Consider the following 17586-nt stretch of genomic DNA (forward strand, 5'->3'; position numbering starts at 1 on the left):
CTCTTTCGCCCCCTGAACTCCCGGCTCTTCTAACACTCCAAAGATCGCCACCTCCGTACTCGGCACCACCTGTGTTTTGAGTACAGTGGACATTGCCTTAGCGAAACCCTGCCAGAACCCTCTAAGCTTCGGGCATGCCCAGAACTTGTGGACATGATTTGCTGGGCTTCCCGCGCACCTCGCACACCTGTCCTCTACCCCGAAAAACTGGCTCATCCGAGCCACTGTCATGTGTGCCCGGTGGACTACCTTGAATTGTATCAGGCTAAGCCTGGCACATGATGAGGGTGTATTAGCCCTGCTTAGGGCATCCGCCCACAGACCCGCCTCTATCTCTCCTCCTAGCTCGTCCTCCCACTCGCCCTTAAGCTCCTCCACCGGAGTTTCCTCCGCATCCAAAAGCTCTTGGTAAATATCTGATACCTTCCCCTCTCTCACCCAGGTAGTGGAGACTACTCGGTCCTGTATCCCCCGTGGCGGCAGCAGCGGGAAGGCCGGAACCTGCTTTCTCAAGAAGTCTCGCACCTGCAAATACCTAAACCCATTCCCTGCTGGCAATTCAAATTTATCCTCCAAGGCTTTAAAGCTGAGGAAGCTCCCGTCTATAAATAGATCCCCCATCCTTCTAATTCCTGCCCTTTGGCAACTCCAGAACCCACCATCCTGCCTACCGGGCACAAGCCGATGATTATTATAAATCGGGGTCCAAACCGATGTTCCCTCCACTATCTTATATCTCCTCCATTGCCCCCAGATTCTCACCACCACCACCACCGGACTAGTGGAGTATCGGGCCGGCAAGAACGGAAGAGGTGCCGTTATCAATGCTCCCAAACTTGAGTCTTTACATGACGCCGCCCCCGTCCACTCTCACACCGACCCCTCCCCCCTTCCTAATCATGGCTATATTAGCCGCCCAATAGTAATTGCAGACGTTCGGCAGCGCCAACCCACCCTCCCCCGACTGCACTCCAGCAACATTTCTTCACTTGCGGGGTTTTACCCGCCCACACAAAGCCCGCAATAACCTTATTCACCCGCTTGAAAAAGGCCCTTGGGATGAAGATGGGGAGGCACTGAAAGACAAACAGAAATCTGGGGAGGACTGTCATTTTCACGGTCTGTACCGTCCCCGCCAGTGATAGTGGGAGCATGTCCCATCTCTTAAAGTCCCTTTGCATTTGTTCTACAAGCCGGGATTGGTTTAACTTGCGCCTCCCATTCCCGGGCTACCTGGATTCCCAGAAACCAAAAGCTCTTTCCTACCATTCTAAGCAGCAGGTCTCCCAGTCTCTTCTCCTGCCTTCTTGCCTGGATCACAAACATCTCGCTTTTTCCCATGTACAATTTGTACCCCGAAAAATTGCCAAATTCCCCCAGGATTTGCATTACCTCCCACATCCCCTCCAACCGGTTTGTAATGTACAAGAGCAGGTCATCTGCGTAAAGCGAGACCCGGTGCTCCATCCCCGAACCAGCCCTTTCCAGCTCCTAGAGGCTCTTAACGCCATGGCCAATGGCTCTATGGCCAGAGCAAACAGTAGCGAGGAGAGGGGGCATCCTTGCCTCGTCCCTCGGTGTAGTTTAAAATACCCCGACCTCAGCTAGTTCGTACGCACACTCGCTACAGGTGCCTGATAGAGCAACCGTACCCAGTCAATGAAGCTGTCACCAAACGCAAACCTTCCCAGCACCTCCCACAGGTAATCCCACTTCTCCCGATCAAAAGCCATCTCCGCATCCATCGCCACCACCACCTCCACCTCCCCTCCTTCTGAGGGCATCATAATAACATTTAAAAGACTTCGAACATTGGCCCTGAGTTGCCTGCCCTTTACAAATCCCGTCTGGTCTTCCCCTATCACCCCCAGGACACAGTCCTCTATCCTTGTGGCCAGTATCTTAGCCAGCAGTTTGGCGTCCACATTCAGTAGATAAATTGACCTGTGTGACCTGCATTCCTCTGGATCCTTCCCCCGTTTCAGGATCAATGAAATCGAGGCCTGCAACATTGTTCAGGGGAGGGCACCCTTCTCTCTTGCTTCGTTAAATGTCCTCACCAGCAGTGGGCTCAATATTTCTGAAAACTTCTTATAGAATTCCACCGGGTAGCCGTCCGGCCCTGGGGATTTGCCCGACTGCATGCCTTCCAGCCCCTCGAATATTTCCTCAATCTCAATTGAGGCTCCCAGCCCTTCCACCAGATCCTCATCTACCCTCGGAAACCTCAACTGATCCAAAAACTGTCCCATCCACTCCACCCCCGCCGGGGGTTCCAACTCATATAATTTACTGTAAAAGTCCTTAATCACCTCATTCACCCCCACTGGGTCCAGGACAGTATTCCCGCCACTACTCTTTACTCTCCCTATCTCCCTGGCCTCTTCCCTTTTCCTGAGCTTTCCCTGTCGTCAACAGCCCAAACTCTGCCTGTAACCTCCACCGCTCCCTCAGTGGCCCCGCGTCCGGGGCCTCTGAGTATCTCCTGTCCACCTGGAATATCTCCTCAACTAACCTATTGCTCTCAGCCCGTACCTTCCCTCTTTTCTCTGTGGGCCCGTATCGAGATTAATTCCCTCTGACCACTGCCTTCAAGGCTTCCCAAACCGTCGCTGCAGAGACCTCCCCTGTATCAAGGGCTGTTTAGCACAGGGCTAAATCACTGGCTTTGAAAGCAGACCAAGGCAGGCCAGCAGCATGGTTCAATTCCCGTAACAGCCTCCCCCAACAGGCGCCGGAATGTGGCGACTAGGGGCTTTTCACAGTAACTTCATTTGAAGCCTACTTGTGACAATAAGCGATTTTCATTTAATTTTCATTTCATTTTTCATCAATTGTTTCCAGATAGTTCTGGATGGACTTGTTCACCTGCCCACAGATCGCTTTGTCCGCCAACAACCGCACATCCAGCCTCCACAGTGGGCGTTGTCCTCTCTCCACACTAACCCGTAGATCCACCCAATGTGGGGCATGATCTGACACTGCGATTGCCGAGTACTCAGTATCCACCATCCCCGGTATTAGAGCCCTGCTCAGAACAAAAAAGCCAATGCGAGAGTATACTTGTGGACATGGGAGAAAAAGAAAACTCCTTCGTCCTCGGCCGTGCAAACCTCCATGGGTCTACTCCCCCCATCAGTTCCATAAACCCCTTCAATTCCTTTGCCGCGGCAGACATCCTCCCTGTCTTTGATTTTGGCCGGTCCAATTCTGGATCAGTGACTGTGTTAAAATCTCCACCCATAATCAGGTTATGTGACTCTAAATCTGGGATCTTACCTAACATCCCCTCATAAATTCCACATCGTCCCAATTCAGAGCATATATGTTCACGAGTACCATCCGCACCCCTCCAACTTCCCACTCACCATTATGTACCTACCCCCCTTGTCTGACACGATTCTCCCTGCCTCGAATGCCACTCATTTATTGATCAAGATCGCTACCCCCCTGGTCTTTGAGTCCAGCCTTGAGTGGAATACTTGGCCAACCCACCCCTTTCTCAATCTAGTCTGGTCTATAACCTTTAGGTGTGTCTCTTGTAACATTGCCACGTCCGCCTTCAGCCTCCCCAAATGCGCAAATACACGAGCCCTCTTGACCGGCCCATTCAACCCACTAACGTTCCATGTAATCAGCCTGGTCGGGGGCATCCCCCCCCCCCGCCCCCCGACGACTAGTCATCACCTTTTTTAGACCAGCCTCCAGCTCGCGCCCCCAGCCACCTCGTGTCCCCCTCGGGCATTTGTCTCGCAGGAACAGTTCCTCCTCTGTCAGCAAAGCAGCTCCCCCCCTCTCTCCCCCCGTAGCAACAGCACTAGAAACCCAAACCCCCATATCAAGCTTCAGCTTAACACCTGCTCGCCCCCCCCCCACTGTGCTTCCGTGAGTCAGCAAATCAAGCTCACTTGATAGCGCCCGCCCATGGCACCAAGCAGTCTGTCTCCCCATTGTTCTCTCCCCTCACCCCCCACTTGGACAAACATTTTCAAAGCATCACACTCCCGAGTAAATAAACATCAGAAAAAACTGTGAAAAAAACAAACACAGAAAAAGAAAAAAAAAACAGCCCCAGAAACCACCACCTCTCTAACCAGCTCCCTGTAAGACAAAGCTAACTTTAGCCATCAAAACAGCCCCTTATTACACATAACACTACTTATACAACCCAGCACAACAAATCGCCACTACAGTACTCTCCAAGGCTTCAGTGTCTTTTAGTTCACCTCCAGTCTTTTTTCTTTGATAAAAGTCCATACATCGTCCGGTGTTTCAAAGTAGAAGTCCTGTTCTTCATGTGTGACCCACAGACGGGCTGGGTACAACATCCTGAACTTCTTTTTAAAAAAATATATTTATTAAAGTTTTTTAACACTATTTTTCTCCCTTACAAACAATAACCCCCCCCCCACCCCCCCGTAACAAAATAACGAGAAATCGCGCAGAGCAAGATATATACATGGCATAATGATATATTTACATGGCTTTGTACACTGGCTCTCTCCCATACGTGCCAGTTTCCCCAACCCTTCATGTTATCTCTTGCTCATCCACCCTCCCAGGCAGTGTCCCCCCCCCTCCCCCGTCCCCCCTCCCCCCCCCCCCCACCCCAGGTTGCTGCTGCTGCTGACCGACCTTCCTCTAACGCTCCGCGAGATAGTCTAGGAACGGTTGCCACCGCCTGTAGAACCCCTGCGCAGACCCTCTCAAGGCGAACTTAATCCTCTCCAACTTTATGAACCCAGCCATATCATTTATCCAGGCCTCCAAGCTGGGGGGGCTTTGCCTCCTTCCACATTAGCAAGATCCTTCGCCGGGCCAGAATGCCGGCCTCTTTCGCCTCCTGCACTCCCGGCTCATCCACTACTCCAAATATTGCTAGCCCCCAGCTTGGCTTGACCCGGACTTTCACCACCTGAGATATTGCTCCCACCACTCCTCTCCAGAACCCCTCCAGTGCCGGGCATGACCAAAACATATGGACATGGTTCGCCGGGCTCCCTGAGCACCTTCCACATCTGTCCTCTACCCCAAAGAACCTGCTCAACCTCGCCCCCGTCAGGTGAGCTCTGTGAACCACCTTAAATTGTATCAGGCTGAGCCTGGCACACGAGGAGGAGGAAATAACCCTAACTAGGGCATCCGCCCACAGACCTTCCTCGATCTCCTCCCCCAGCTACTCCTCCCATTTACCCTTCAACTCTTCTACCAGCGTGTCCCCTTCTTCTTTCATCTCCTGGTGTATTTCCGACACCTTGCCCTCCCCGACCCATACACCCGAGATCACTCTGTCTTGAATTTCTTGTGCCGGGAGCAACTGGAATTCCCTCACCTGTCGCCTCACAAAAGCCCTCACCTGCATATATCTAAAGGCATTTCCCGGGGGTAACTCAAACTTCTCCAATGCCCCTAGGCTCGCAAACGTTCCGTCAATGAACAGGTCTCCCATTCTTCCAATCCCCGCCCGATGCCAGCTCTGGAACCTCCCGTCCATCTTCCCCGGGACAAACCGATGGTTACCCCTGATTGGGGACCACACCGATGCTCCCATTGCACCCCTGTGCCGTCTCCACTGGCCCCAGATCCTTAGCGTTGCCGCCACCACCGGGCTCGTGGTATACTTTGTCAGCGAGAGCGGCAGCGGTGCCGTCACCAACGCCCCCAGGCTCGTTCCTTTACAGGACGCCATCTCCATCCTCTTCCATGCCGCCCCCTCTCCCTCCATAACCCACTTGCGGATCATCGACACATTTGCTGCCCAGTAGTAGCTCCCCAGGTTTGGCAGCGCCAACCCTCCTCGGTCCCTACTGCGTTCCAGGAACCCTCTCCTTACCCTCGGGGTCTTATTCGCCCACACAAACCCCATAATACTCCTACCTACTCTCTTAAAAAAGGCCTTAGTTAACACGATGGGAAGGCACTAAAACACAAACAAGAACCTCGGAAGGACCACCATTTTGACCGACTGCACTCTACCCGCCAGCGAGAGCGGTAACATGTCCCATCTTTTGAAATCCTCCTCCATTTGCTCCACCAACCTCGTCAGATTCAGTTTATGTAGGGCCCCCCAACTCCTGGCTATCTGGATCCCCAGATACCGAAAGCTCCCCTCCGCCCTCCTCAGCGGTAGGTCCCCTATCCCTCTTTCTTGGTCCCCCGCCTGTAATACAAAGAGCTCACTCTTCCCTACATTGAGCTTATAGCCCGAAAACTCCCCAAACTCCCTCAGAGTTTGCATGACCTCCACCATCCCCTCCATTGGATCCGCCACGTACAGCAACAGGTCATCTGCATATAGCGACACCCGATGCTCTTCTCCCCCTCCATTTATTAGACTCCCTCAATGACATGGCCAATGGTTCATTCGCCAATGCGAACAACAGGGGGGACAGGGGGCACCCCTGCCTCGTCCCTCGGTACAGTCAAAAGTACTCCGACCTCCGCCGGTTCATCACTACACTCGCCACCGGGGCTCTGTAAAGGAGCTTAACCCAACTGATAAACCCTCCCCCGAACCCAAACATACGCAGCACCTCCCAGAGGTACTCCCACTCTACTCGGTCAAAGGCCTTCTCCGCGTCCATAGCTGCCACTATCTCCGCCTCTCCCTCCACCGATGGCATCATTATCACGGTTAAGAGCCGCCGCACATTGGTGTTTAGTTGCCTGCCCTTTACAAATCCCGTCTGGCCCTCGTGGATTACCCCCGGGACACAGTCCTCGATCCTCGTGGCCATCACTTTTGCCAACAACTTTGCATCCACATTAAGGAGCGAGATCGGCCTGTAAGATCCACATTGCGGTGGGTCCTTGTCCCGCTTTAGGATCAAAGAAATTGTCGCTTCCGACATTGTCGGAGGTAAGGTCCCCTCCTCTCTTGCCTCATTAAAGGTCCTCACTAGTAGCGGGGCCAACAGGTCTATGTACTTCCTGTAGAACTCCACCGGGAACCCGTCCGGTCCCGGGGCCTTCCCCGCCTGCATGCTCCCCAAATCCTTGCTCAGCTCCTCCAACCCAATTGGTGCCCCCAAACCAGCCACCTCTTGCTCCTCCACCCTCAGGAATCTCAGTTGGTCTAGGAATCGTCTCATCCCCTCTTCCCCCGCTGGGGGCTGGGATCTGTACAGCTCTTCATAGAAGGCCTTAAATACCTTGTTTATTTTCGTCGCACTCCGAACCGTGGCTCCCCTTCCACCTTTGACTCCCCGTATTTCCCTCGCTGCTATCCTTTTACGGAGCTGGTGTGCCAGCATCCGACTAGCCTTTTCCCCATACTCGTAGGTCGCCCCCTGCGCTTTCCTCCACTGTGTCTCCGCCTTCCCTGTGGTCAACAGGTCAAACTCCGTCTGGAACCGTCGTCTTTCCCCAAGTAATCTTTCCTCCGGGACCTCTGCTTATCTCCTGTCCACTCTCAAAATCTCCCCCACTAACCTCTCCCTTTCCATGTCCTCTGTCTTCTCCCTATGAGCCCTAATGGAGATTAGCTCTCCCCTGATCACCGCCTCCCATACCACCCCTCCCCGCACCTCCCCGTTGTCGTTGGCCTCCAAGTACCTTTCGATACACCCCCTCACCTTCCCACACACCACCTCGTCCGCCAACAGTCCCACATCCAGCCGCCACAGCGGGCGTTGGTTCCTCTCCTCTCCCAGCTCCAGTTCCACCCAGTGCGGGGCATGGTCCGAAACGGCTGTGGCCGAATACTCCGTCCCCTCCACCCTCGGGATGAGCGCCCTGCCCAGAACAAAAAAATCTATCCGTGAGTAGGCTTTGTGTACATGGGAAAAGAAAGAAAATTCCCTGGCCTGGGGCCTTGCATACCGCCATGGGTCCACTCCCCCCATCTGATCCATAAACCCCCTAAGTGCCTTGGCCGCCGCCGGCCTCTTTCCAGTCCTTGATTTGGAGTGGTCCAGTGCTGGATCCAACACTGTATTGAAGTCCCCTCGCATTATCAGGCCTCCTATCTCCAGGTCCGGAATGCGCCCCAACATGCGCTTCATGAATCCTGCATCATCCCAGTTCGGGGCGTATACGTTTACCAACACCACCCACGTCCCTTGCAGCCTACCGCTCACCATTACACATCGCCCTCCATTGTCCACCTCAATAGTCTTGGCCTCAAATGACACCCGCTTTCCCACTAATATTGCCACCCCTCTATTCTTCGCGTCCAGTCAGTCCCGAGTGGAATACCTGTCGTATCCATTCCTTTCTTAACCTGACCTGGTCCGCCACCTTCAGGTGAGTCTCTTGGAGCATGACCACGTCCGCCTTCAGTCCCTTTAAGTGCGCGAACACTCGAGCCCTCTTCACCGGCCCATTCAGCCCTCTCACGTTCCAAGTTATCAGCCGGATTGGAGGGGCTCACCCCCCCCCCCCCCCCCTGCCGACTAGCCATCTCCTTTTCTGGGCCAGTCCCGTGTCCACGCCTCCCTCACCCTCCAGTCCCCCAGACGGGGGGCCCCCGTCTCGACCACCTCCTCTGTGTCCCATTCCTTTTCGGCCAGTACAGCAGCAACCCTTCCCCCCCCCTTCCCCCCGCTAGACCCGTCTAGCTTTTTTGCTCCCCCCATGTCACGCACGTAAGTCAGCTGACACCTGCTGACCCCGGCTTCCCCCGTTGTTCCATTGACCTCCCCGTGTGGGAGTCTCCCAATCAATATGCGTTCCTTCATTCCCCTTCCCGCCTTTCTTCCCGCGCGCGGGAGAAACCCCGCGCTTTCCACAGCCCACTCCGCCCCCTCTGGCGCAGCTCCTGTCGCGGCCTTGTCTCTCTCCCCCAGCCCATATAACATTTCCTGCCCGTGATTGACCCCCTATATACAACAACCATCACACATCAAATCTCAAACATCCCCCCCACCCTCACAAACCCTCAGTTAGAGTCCAACCTTTCGGTTTGTATAAAGGTCCACGCATCTTCAGGCGTTTCGAAGTAACAGTGTTGGCCCTTGTATGTGACCCACTGTCGCGCTGGCTGCAGCATTCCGAATTTCACTCCTTTCCGGTGCAACACCGCTTTGGCCCGGTTGAAACCCGCTCTCCGCTTTGCCACCTCCGTGCTCCAGTCCGGGTATATTTGGATCTCTGCATTGTCCCACTTACTGCTCCGCTCCTTCTTGGCCCTTTTCAGGACCAACTCTCTGTCCGTGAACCGGTGAAACCTCACCACCGTCGCCCTTGGCGGCTCATTTGCCTGGGGCTTCCTCGCCAGTACCTGGTGTGCCCCGTCCAACTCCAACGACCTCGAAGGGGCCTCCGCGCCCATCATCGCCCCAAGCATCGTGCTCGCGTATGCCCCGGCATCATCCCCCTCCACTCCTTCAGGGAGACCCATGATCCGCAGATTCTTTCTCCTCGACCTGTTCTCCAGGTCTTCGAGTCTTCCCGCCCACCTCTTGTGTAGCGCCTCGTGCTGCTCCACTCTTACCGCCAGGCCCAAGAGCTCGTCCTCGTTCTGGCTGACTCTTTTCTCTACCTCCTGGATCTTAACCTCATGGGCCTTCTGGGTGATCCCGAGTCCTTCAATTGCCGAAAGCATAGGCGCCAGCATCTCCTTGCGCATCTCCTCACGCTGCTCTTCGAAGCAGCGCTTGCTGAACTCCTGCAGCTCCCCTTTGTCCCTGGCCGCCGCCATTTTGTTTTTTTAACCTCGCTTCTCCCGTTGCTCCAGTGCCACTTTTCTGGCCGTTGCGCTTCGGGTCCGTTTCATACGCGTTGGAGGGGGACCCTCCCCACGGGTTTTTGTCAAAAAAAGTTCCGTTGGGGCTCCTCTAGCGAGCCCGAAAATCCGTGGTAGCGGGAGCTGCCGAATCGCGCAGCTTAGCTCCACATCGCCGCACCCGGACGAACATCCTGAACTTCGCCCCCTTCTTAAAGAGGTCCATTTGTGCCCGATCAAATCCAGCTCGCCTCTTGGCCAAATCCTCGCCCAGGTCCTGATAAACGCGCAGCTCACAATTCTCCCACTTGCTGCTCCGTTCTTTCTTGGCCCACCGCAGAAAGTGTGCCTTGTCCAGGAATCGGTGTAACCATATCACCATCGCCCTCGGAGGCACGTTCGCTCGGGGCTTCTTCGTGTGGGCTCTGTGCGCTCTATCCACTTCCAGGGGCCAAGGGAATGCCTCAGCCCCATCAACTTCTCCAGCATGTTCGTCACATAGGCCCTCGCATCCGATTCCTCACTGCCTTCAGGGAGGCTGGCGATTCTCAGATTCTGCCTCCTGGACTTGTTCTCCAGATCCTCCAGCTTCTCCTGCATTCTTTTCTGGCGGTCATTCATCATCTCCACCTTGGTCTCCTCGTGCTCGGACACCTTTTTCTACACCTCCTGGATCACACGTCCGTGGGTCTCTTGATTCTGCACCACCTGATCAATTGAAGCCTTGATCGGCCCCAACATGCCCTTCTTAAGCTTGGCGAAGCAATCTTCAGAAAAACTTCACCAGCTGCTCCGTCGACCACTGTGCCGTCTCCCTGTAGCTCGTACTCCCTGCCATGCTTTCCCGCGTTGCCAGCTCTGCTCACGTCTTCCTTGTAGGACTTTGTCTTCTCACACGGCCACTTCTGGTCAAATTCTCCATACACTGGAGGGGGATTTCTCCTCACTGTCTGACTCTTCACCGATTTATCCCATAAAATCTGGAAAAAACGGGGGAAAAAGGTCCAAAAGTCCATCACAGGCGGGAGCTATCAAATGTGCGACCTACTCCTCCATGGCCGCCACCGGAAGACTGGAGAGGATTATTTGAGACATGATTTATTCCCACTTCAAAATAACTGGATGTATTAACGAAAGGCAACATGGTTTTGTGAAGGGAAGGTCGTATCTCACTAACTTGGTCGAGTTTTTCGAGGAAGTGGCAAAGATGAGTGATGAAGGTAGGGCAGTGGATGTTGTCTACATGGACTTCAGTAAGGCCTTTGACAAGGTCCCTCAGGGCAGACTGGTAAGGAAGATGAAGTCGCACAGGATCAGAGGTGAGCTGGGAAGATGGATACAGAACTGGCTCGGTCATAGAAGACAGAGCGTAGCAGTGGAAGGGAGCGTTTCTGAATGGAGGGCTCTGACTGGTGGTGTTCCTCAGGGATCAATGCTGGGACTTTTGCTGTTGTTTATAAAAATAAATGTTTGGAGGAAAATGTAACTGGTTTGATTATTAAGTTTGCGGACGTCGCCAAGGTTGGTGGAATTGCACAGTACGAAGTCTTACAACACCAGGTTAAAGTCCAACAGGTTTGTTTCGATGTCACTAGCTTTCGGAGCGCTGCTCCTTCCTCAGGTGAATGCAGAGGTATGTTCCAGAAACACATATATAGACAAATTCAAAGATGCCAAACAATGCTAGGAATGCAAGCATTAGCAGGTGATTAAATCTTTACAGATCCAGAGATGGGGTAACCCCAGGTTAAAGAGGTGTAAATTGTATCAAGCCAGGACAGTTGGTAGGATTTTGCAGGCCAGATGGTGGGGGATGAATGTAATGCGACATGAATCCCAGGTCCCGGTTGAGGCCGTACTCATGTGTGCGGAACTTGGCTATAAGTTTCTGCTCGGCGATTCTGCGTTGTCGCGGGTCCTGAAGGCCGCCTTGGAGAACGCTTACCCGGAGATCAGAGGCTGAATGCCCTTGACTGCTGAAGTGTTCCCCGACTGGAAGGGAACATTCCTGCCTGGTGATTGTTGCGCGATGACATCTTATTCATGTATTTGTCAAGATGCCTCTTAAAAGTCACAATCAAATCTGCTTCCACTACCTCGCCCGGCAGCATTGTTTGGCATCTTTGAATTTGTCTATATATGTGTTTCTGGAACATACCTCTTCATTCACCTGAGGAAGGAGCAGCGCTCCGAAAGCTAGTGACATCGAAACAAACCTGTTGGGACTTTAACCTGGTGTTGTAAGACTTCGTACTGTGCTCACCCCAGTCCAACGCCGGCATCTCCACATGAATAAGATGGAAATAGAGGGATATGGTCCCCAGAAGGGTAGGGGTTTTTAGTTCCAAATGGCAGCATGGTCGGTGCAGGCTTGGAGGGCCGAAGGGCCTGTTCCTGTGCTGTGATTGTCTTTGTTCTTTGTTCCTTGTAATATATTGGTCTCTGTTCACTTAACTCCAGTCGTCGTAAACATTCTTTCTGTCCCAATTCTTTGGTTATCTGGACTGTAACTTGTTGTTTAGGAAGCCTGTCTCTCTGCAGCTCCCGTCTTGTCCATTTACCGATTTTGCCGTCGGCTAACGGAGAATCCCGCCCACGGTATTTTTCAGTTGAATATTTCCTGGGTAACTATCCAGGTAAACAAGTCAGAACATTCCAAAGTTTCTAACTCTAACTCAGAGTTGGAGTTTTTTGGCGGGTCCTGGGTGCAATGGGATTGCACATTGGAAATTCTGAAAGGGTCCTTGCATTGAGATGTCCAAGGGGTGTCCTGTTGAGCATATTCCAGGTAAAGTCCAGTCTCCAACCATCTGGAGTCCCAGAATATCTGGGCATTGTGTTGAATTTTTGTAGCAGTTATATTTATGTTGTAATGAAAATAACACCTTGGTGTGAGGGTTTAGAGAATCAGAACAGCAGGCTGGTCTATCATGTAACAGAGGGGTAACACTGCTGTCTTCATGCTCTCAAACCTGTCTTTATTAATCTGCCACCCTTGTGCCATTTTAGCTGCATAAAAGACTCCCAGGAATTATTTGGATCCAAAGCCTGAAAAATCCAGCAGGCAATATAACATTGCAGATGATTGGGCTGTTAACAAGCTTAATAGCTTTTTTTTAAATTGGTGACGGCATGCCGATTTAGGCATCTGCCCAACTTCCCTATTATTGGAGGCTTGCATGCTGACATAGCTTAGCAAGTTATACATAAGCATGGGGTGGGCGGGGGCAGCATGCCGAATTTCCAAAAGTAAAATTCACCCCAAGAATGGTGCGATTAATTCACTTTCAAAACAGTAACATATTTTAATATTGTTTAATATATTCCAGAAGGGCATTGATGTGTCAGTTCTGGACATAGTTTGTATTTACACAACTTTTGAAATTAATTATTGTCTTAAGTGTTCAATTTCCTACGAGTGGAGATCTTATTGGTCTGTTAACTCTGCATTTTTATTTTGAAGATACAAGAACCTCCATTCCATTTTCCCTCACTAATGCAGAGAACAGAGAGCTATCTGAACGGCCTACACCAGCAAGCTCTGGAAGTTTTCACTACAGAAGAGTGGATACCCTGGAGACTGTCCAAGAGGCCGCCTTGGAGCATAGTATTGATCTAAGGGATGACCAGACATTGGTAATCAGCAAGCTACCTATTTTGTAATAACCAACTCTTAAAAATCATTTTAATCGAGTGTTTAAGACACTAAATGGTAACGACAAGGTGGCAGTACTTTTACTGACTCATGCTTAAAGTCAGTTCGATTACCCAGAACCGAAATGGCAAACATAAAAATGTTTGTTTATAAATGCAGTCAGTCTAATAGATAACCCTTATTTTACATCAATAATTGGTTTAATGCACAAATTGGTGATGTGTGTTTATCATTTTTATCTCATTTTGAGATTTTTATTTAAACTTTCAGAAACCCAAACCTGTTTTTGAAAGTAAGATTCAGGAATGAAGTTAATTTAGTGTCAGTCCACGTAACATGATATCATATTCAAGAATTCATACTAAATAACCCAGTTTGAATGCTGTAGAGTTATTTAAATTGTTGTTCTGAGTAAAACTCCTTGCTGTAGGAAGCAGGGATAAACTAAGTTTCAAACCATAAGCTTTACAGTAGGCTAGTGCAGATACCTTACTAGTTGGAACCGACTGCAATTTACTTTGTGATCAGTGGAAGTCACATGCCTGTCTTGGTAATTTAATATTGACTGGCACACAAACTGAATGAGGGGCTACAAATAATCTAAATGCCAAAAGATTGCTTTTGGTACTAATGAAATAGTATATGACTAGTTAAAGGTTTTGTGAATTATTTCATTCGTGAAACGATTCGTTATACAGACTGGTAGACATTGAAAAATAGCTGCGGGCTTGGATTGATGTGGCCTTATTATTGAAAAGCCGTTTTCTAGAATGGGTTAAGTGAAGAAATGCATTGGGCTTCTTTGTCCACAATTCTGTTGTCTTGATGTATTTTTCTTAATTTGGTTTATAGCTAAGAATGAGCAGGAAAGACCAAAAAAAAATCTTTTCAGGAAATTTATTTGCATTCTTTGAAGATTTAACTCTTTCTATGTCCATGTGACGTGATGTTGCACAATAATTGCTTTTCTAATTTCTAGATCAACAGCTGTCCTGAAGCTATAACACAGTTTGCAGTTTACAAAAAAGAGGTAGAATTTAATTACATTTTTTATGACCAAGTAAAGACATACATTTGTTATTTGTAACAATTTTCCAGTTTTTGAAATTTTAATTGACAGAATACTTTCTACTCACACAATTAAGTATTTTTCTTATAAAAAATGTACTATACCTATAATTTTATGCTAAATTATATATATAATTAATTTTGCAGACACAATCCAGTTTTCCTTCTGAAAAAATCTGTTTCCATGCTCAGCATTTGAAAGCAACAGTTGGTAAAGGAGTGGATGGGTACTTCTAGAATAACTATTTTTTGCTGACAGCAAAAAGCTCCCAGTTATCCTACCTAAATCTCGGATCAGCCATGGTGAAGTGCTGGTGAACTTGTTTGAACTGCATTGCGTAGCAATATGACACAATTTTTTACTATGATTGTTCACATCTCACCGCATCCATCATAATGAGGAGTTAAATGGAAGTAACTTTTTCACAGGGAAACAGGGAAAATGTTCACGTCACCCTGGGCAGATGTACAGTCAATTCCAGCCCCACTTGATCTGGAGTGCATGAGCAGATAGCATTCACTGCTATCCATTCCTTACCTTGGCTACCTGGCTTAATTTCATTCTCCCACTCCTATTCTTTTCAAAATTATGAGGGTGACTGAACAAAGGTTTAAATTTATGGATTAGCTCATAATCATCAGCCATTATTGCTACTTGTCTAGTGGTTATAACCCTTTAGTCTTCACATGGATTCTTATCACAAAAGGTAGTGAATTCTTAAACTCTTCCAAGAGTTTAGGTAAGTTCAACTCCCAGTGCTTATGCACACCGATTACAATTGTTCTGCTTAACTCTTTCAAATTCAGCATAAGTCTGTCCTGGTTGTTTCCTTAAATTCTGAAACTTGCTATATGCCTTCTGAACTAATTAATATCACCCAGAATTGTCTTTTTTACCTTGTCATAATTCTAAGACACCCCTTTTGACTGGGAAGCATAAACTTCCTGTGCCCATCTCGTCAGTTTACTTTGATTGGTAATGTCCATTTTTCCTTTGGCCACTCCATTGGAGTTGCTATTTTCTCAAATGCCATGAAGAATACATCTACGTCCTTTTCCTCAAATTTTGGTAGGGCCTGTACATATTGAAACATATCCCCACTAGAATTTGGACTGGGATGGGTTACTCTTCTCTCTTGACTTTCCTCCATTTCTGCCATTAACTCAAACCTTTTAAGTTGATATATTCTCTCGCTCCTTTACCTTTTCCTCCTTTTCTAATCTTTCTATTTCCCCATCAAGTTTCCTCATTTCAATTTCCTTTTGAAAAGCTTTTTCTTTACCTTTTTTCAGCATCTACACTTTAAAAAATTCCCTCTCGAGGCACAAGGCAAGAATGCCCATTGTCCCCACTCTTGTTCGCACTAGCAATCGAACCCCTGGCAATAGCCCTGCGGGATGCGAAAAGCTGGAAGTGCATCCAGAGAGGAGACAGAGAGCAAAGAGTCTCATTCTATGCGGATGAGTGTATGTCTTTGTGGTAAACCACTGTGTTCTGATATTAGAGGTTGTACGGTAGAACCTGCACTACAGGTTCACCTGTGGACCCTGCATGCTAGCTCCGCCCAGGAGGCGGGTTATAATTATGCGTGGCCTCCAGCTCGCAGCCATTTTGCCAGCTGCTGTGGGAGGCCACATATCTGATACTAATAAAGCCTCAGTTTGGATTCAACTTCATCTCCAGTCAAATTGATCGTGCCTCAGTCTCAAAGCCGCTGGAAGGACTGAAGATAATCATGCAGATCCTTAAAGAGATTGAAACCTTCTTGGGTTACAAACTTAACCTGGACAAAAGTGAGGCATTCCCAGTGGACCCAAACCGGGGAGGGGCAGAGATAGATGGGCTTCCGTTTAAAACAGCCCAGAACAGATTCCGATACCTGGGGATCCAAATAGCCAGGGACCGGACACAGATCCACAAGTGGAACCTGAGAATTCCTAAACTGACACTGCAAAGGAGGAAAATCAAAGGTGGCTTGGCATTACCAAACCTGCAGTACTACCACTGGGCAGCAACGGCGAAAAGGCAGGCAGGGAGGAAGTGGTCGAGTGAGGGAACCATGGTTTACTAAAGCAGTCGAAACACTTGTCAAGAGGAAGAAGGAGGCTTATGTAAAGATGAGACATGAAGGTTCAGTTAGGTCGCTCGAGAGTTACAAGTTAGCTAGGAAGGACCTAAAGAGAGAGCTAAGAAGAGCCAGGAGGGGACATGAGAAGTCTTTGGCAGGTAGGTTCAAGGATAAGCCTAAAGCGTTCTTTTTTTTTAAATATTTTATTGAAAATTTTTGGTCAACCAACACAGTACATTGTGCATCCTTTATACAATATTATAACAGCACAAATAACAATGACCTATTTTATGAACAGAAAATGAATAAATAATAAGTAACAAAAATGAAAACTAACCCTAATTGGCAACTGCCTTATCACAAGTAACACTCTCCAAAAATATAATTTAACAGTCCAATATATAATTATCTGTAGCAACGACCTATACATATTATACAGTATATATTAACAACCCTGAGAGTCCTTCTGGTTCCTCCCCCCCCCCCTCCCCCCCCACCCCCCCCCCCCCAATCCTGGGCTGCTGCTGCTGCCTTCTTTTTTCCATTCCATCTATCTTTCTGCGAGGTATTCGACGAACGGTTGCCACCGCCTGGTGAACCCTTGAGCCGACCCCCTTAGGACGAACTTAATCCGCTCTGGCTTTATAAACCCTGCCATGTCATTTATCCAGGTCTCCACCCCCGGGGGCTTGGCTTCTTTCCACATTAGCAATATCCTGCGCCGGGCTACTAGGGACGCAAAGGCCAAAACATCGGCCTCTCTCGCCTCCTGCACTCCCGGCTCTTGTGCAACCTCAAATATAGCCAACCCCCAGCTTGGTTCGACCCGGACCCCCACTACTTTTGAAAGCACCTTTGTCACCCCCATCCAAAACCCCTGTAGTGCCGGGCATGACCAAAACATATGGGTATGATTCGCTGGGCTTCTCGAGCACCTCGCACACCTATCCTCCACCCCAAAAAATTTACTGAGCCGTGCTCCAGTCATATGCGCCCTGTGTAATACCTTAAACTGAATCAGGCTTAGCTTGGCACACGAGGACGACGAGTTTACCCTGCTTAGGGCATCTGCCCACAGCCCCTCCTCGATCTCCTCCCCCAGCTCTTCTTCCCATTTCCCTTTTAGTTCA

At 49.7% G+C, this 17586-nt stretch overlaps 1 protein-coding gene across 1 annotated transcript in view; it reads left to right on the top strand.

Moving 5' to 3' along the window:
• LOC140429483 (uncharacterized) overlaps positions 1–17586 on the top strand; it is a 313043-nt gene that overhangs the window by 10057 nt on the left and 285400 nt on the right. The window contains exons 2-3 of the mRNA XM_072516535.1: positions 13128–13300; positions 14299–14349. Coding sequence (XP_072372636.1) covers positions 13128–13300; positions 14299–14349 — 224 coding nt within the window. The remainder of the gene's footprint in view (positions 1–13127; positions 13301–14298; positions 14350–17586) is intronic.

This window comes from Scyliorhinus torazame, chromosome 9 (assembly GCF_047496885.1).
Source record: "Scyliorhinus torazame isolate Kashiwa2021f chromosome 9, sScyTor2.1, whole genome shotgun sequence".
Lineage (NCBI taxonomy): Eukaryota > Metazoa > Chordata > Chondrichthyes > Carcharhiniformes > Scyliorhinidae > Scyliorhinus > Scyliorhinus torazame.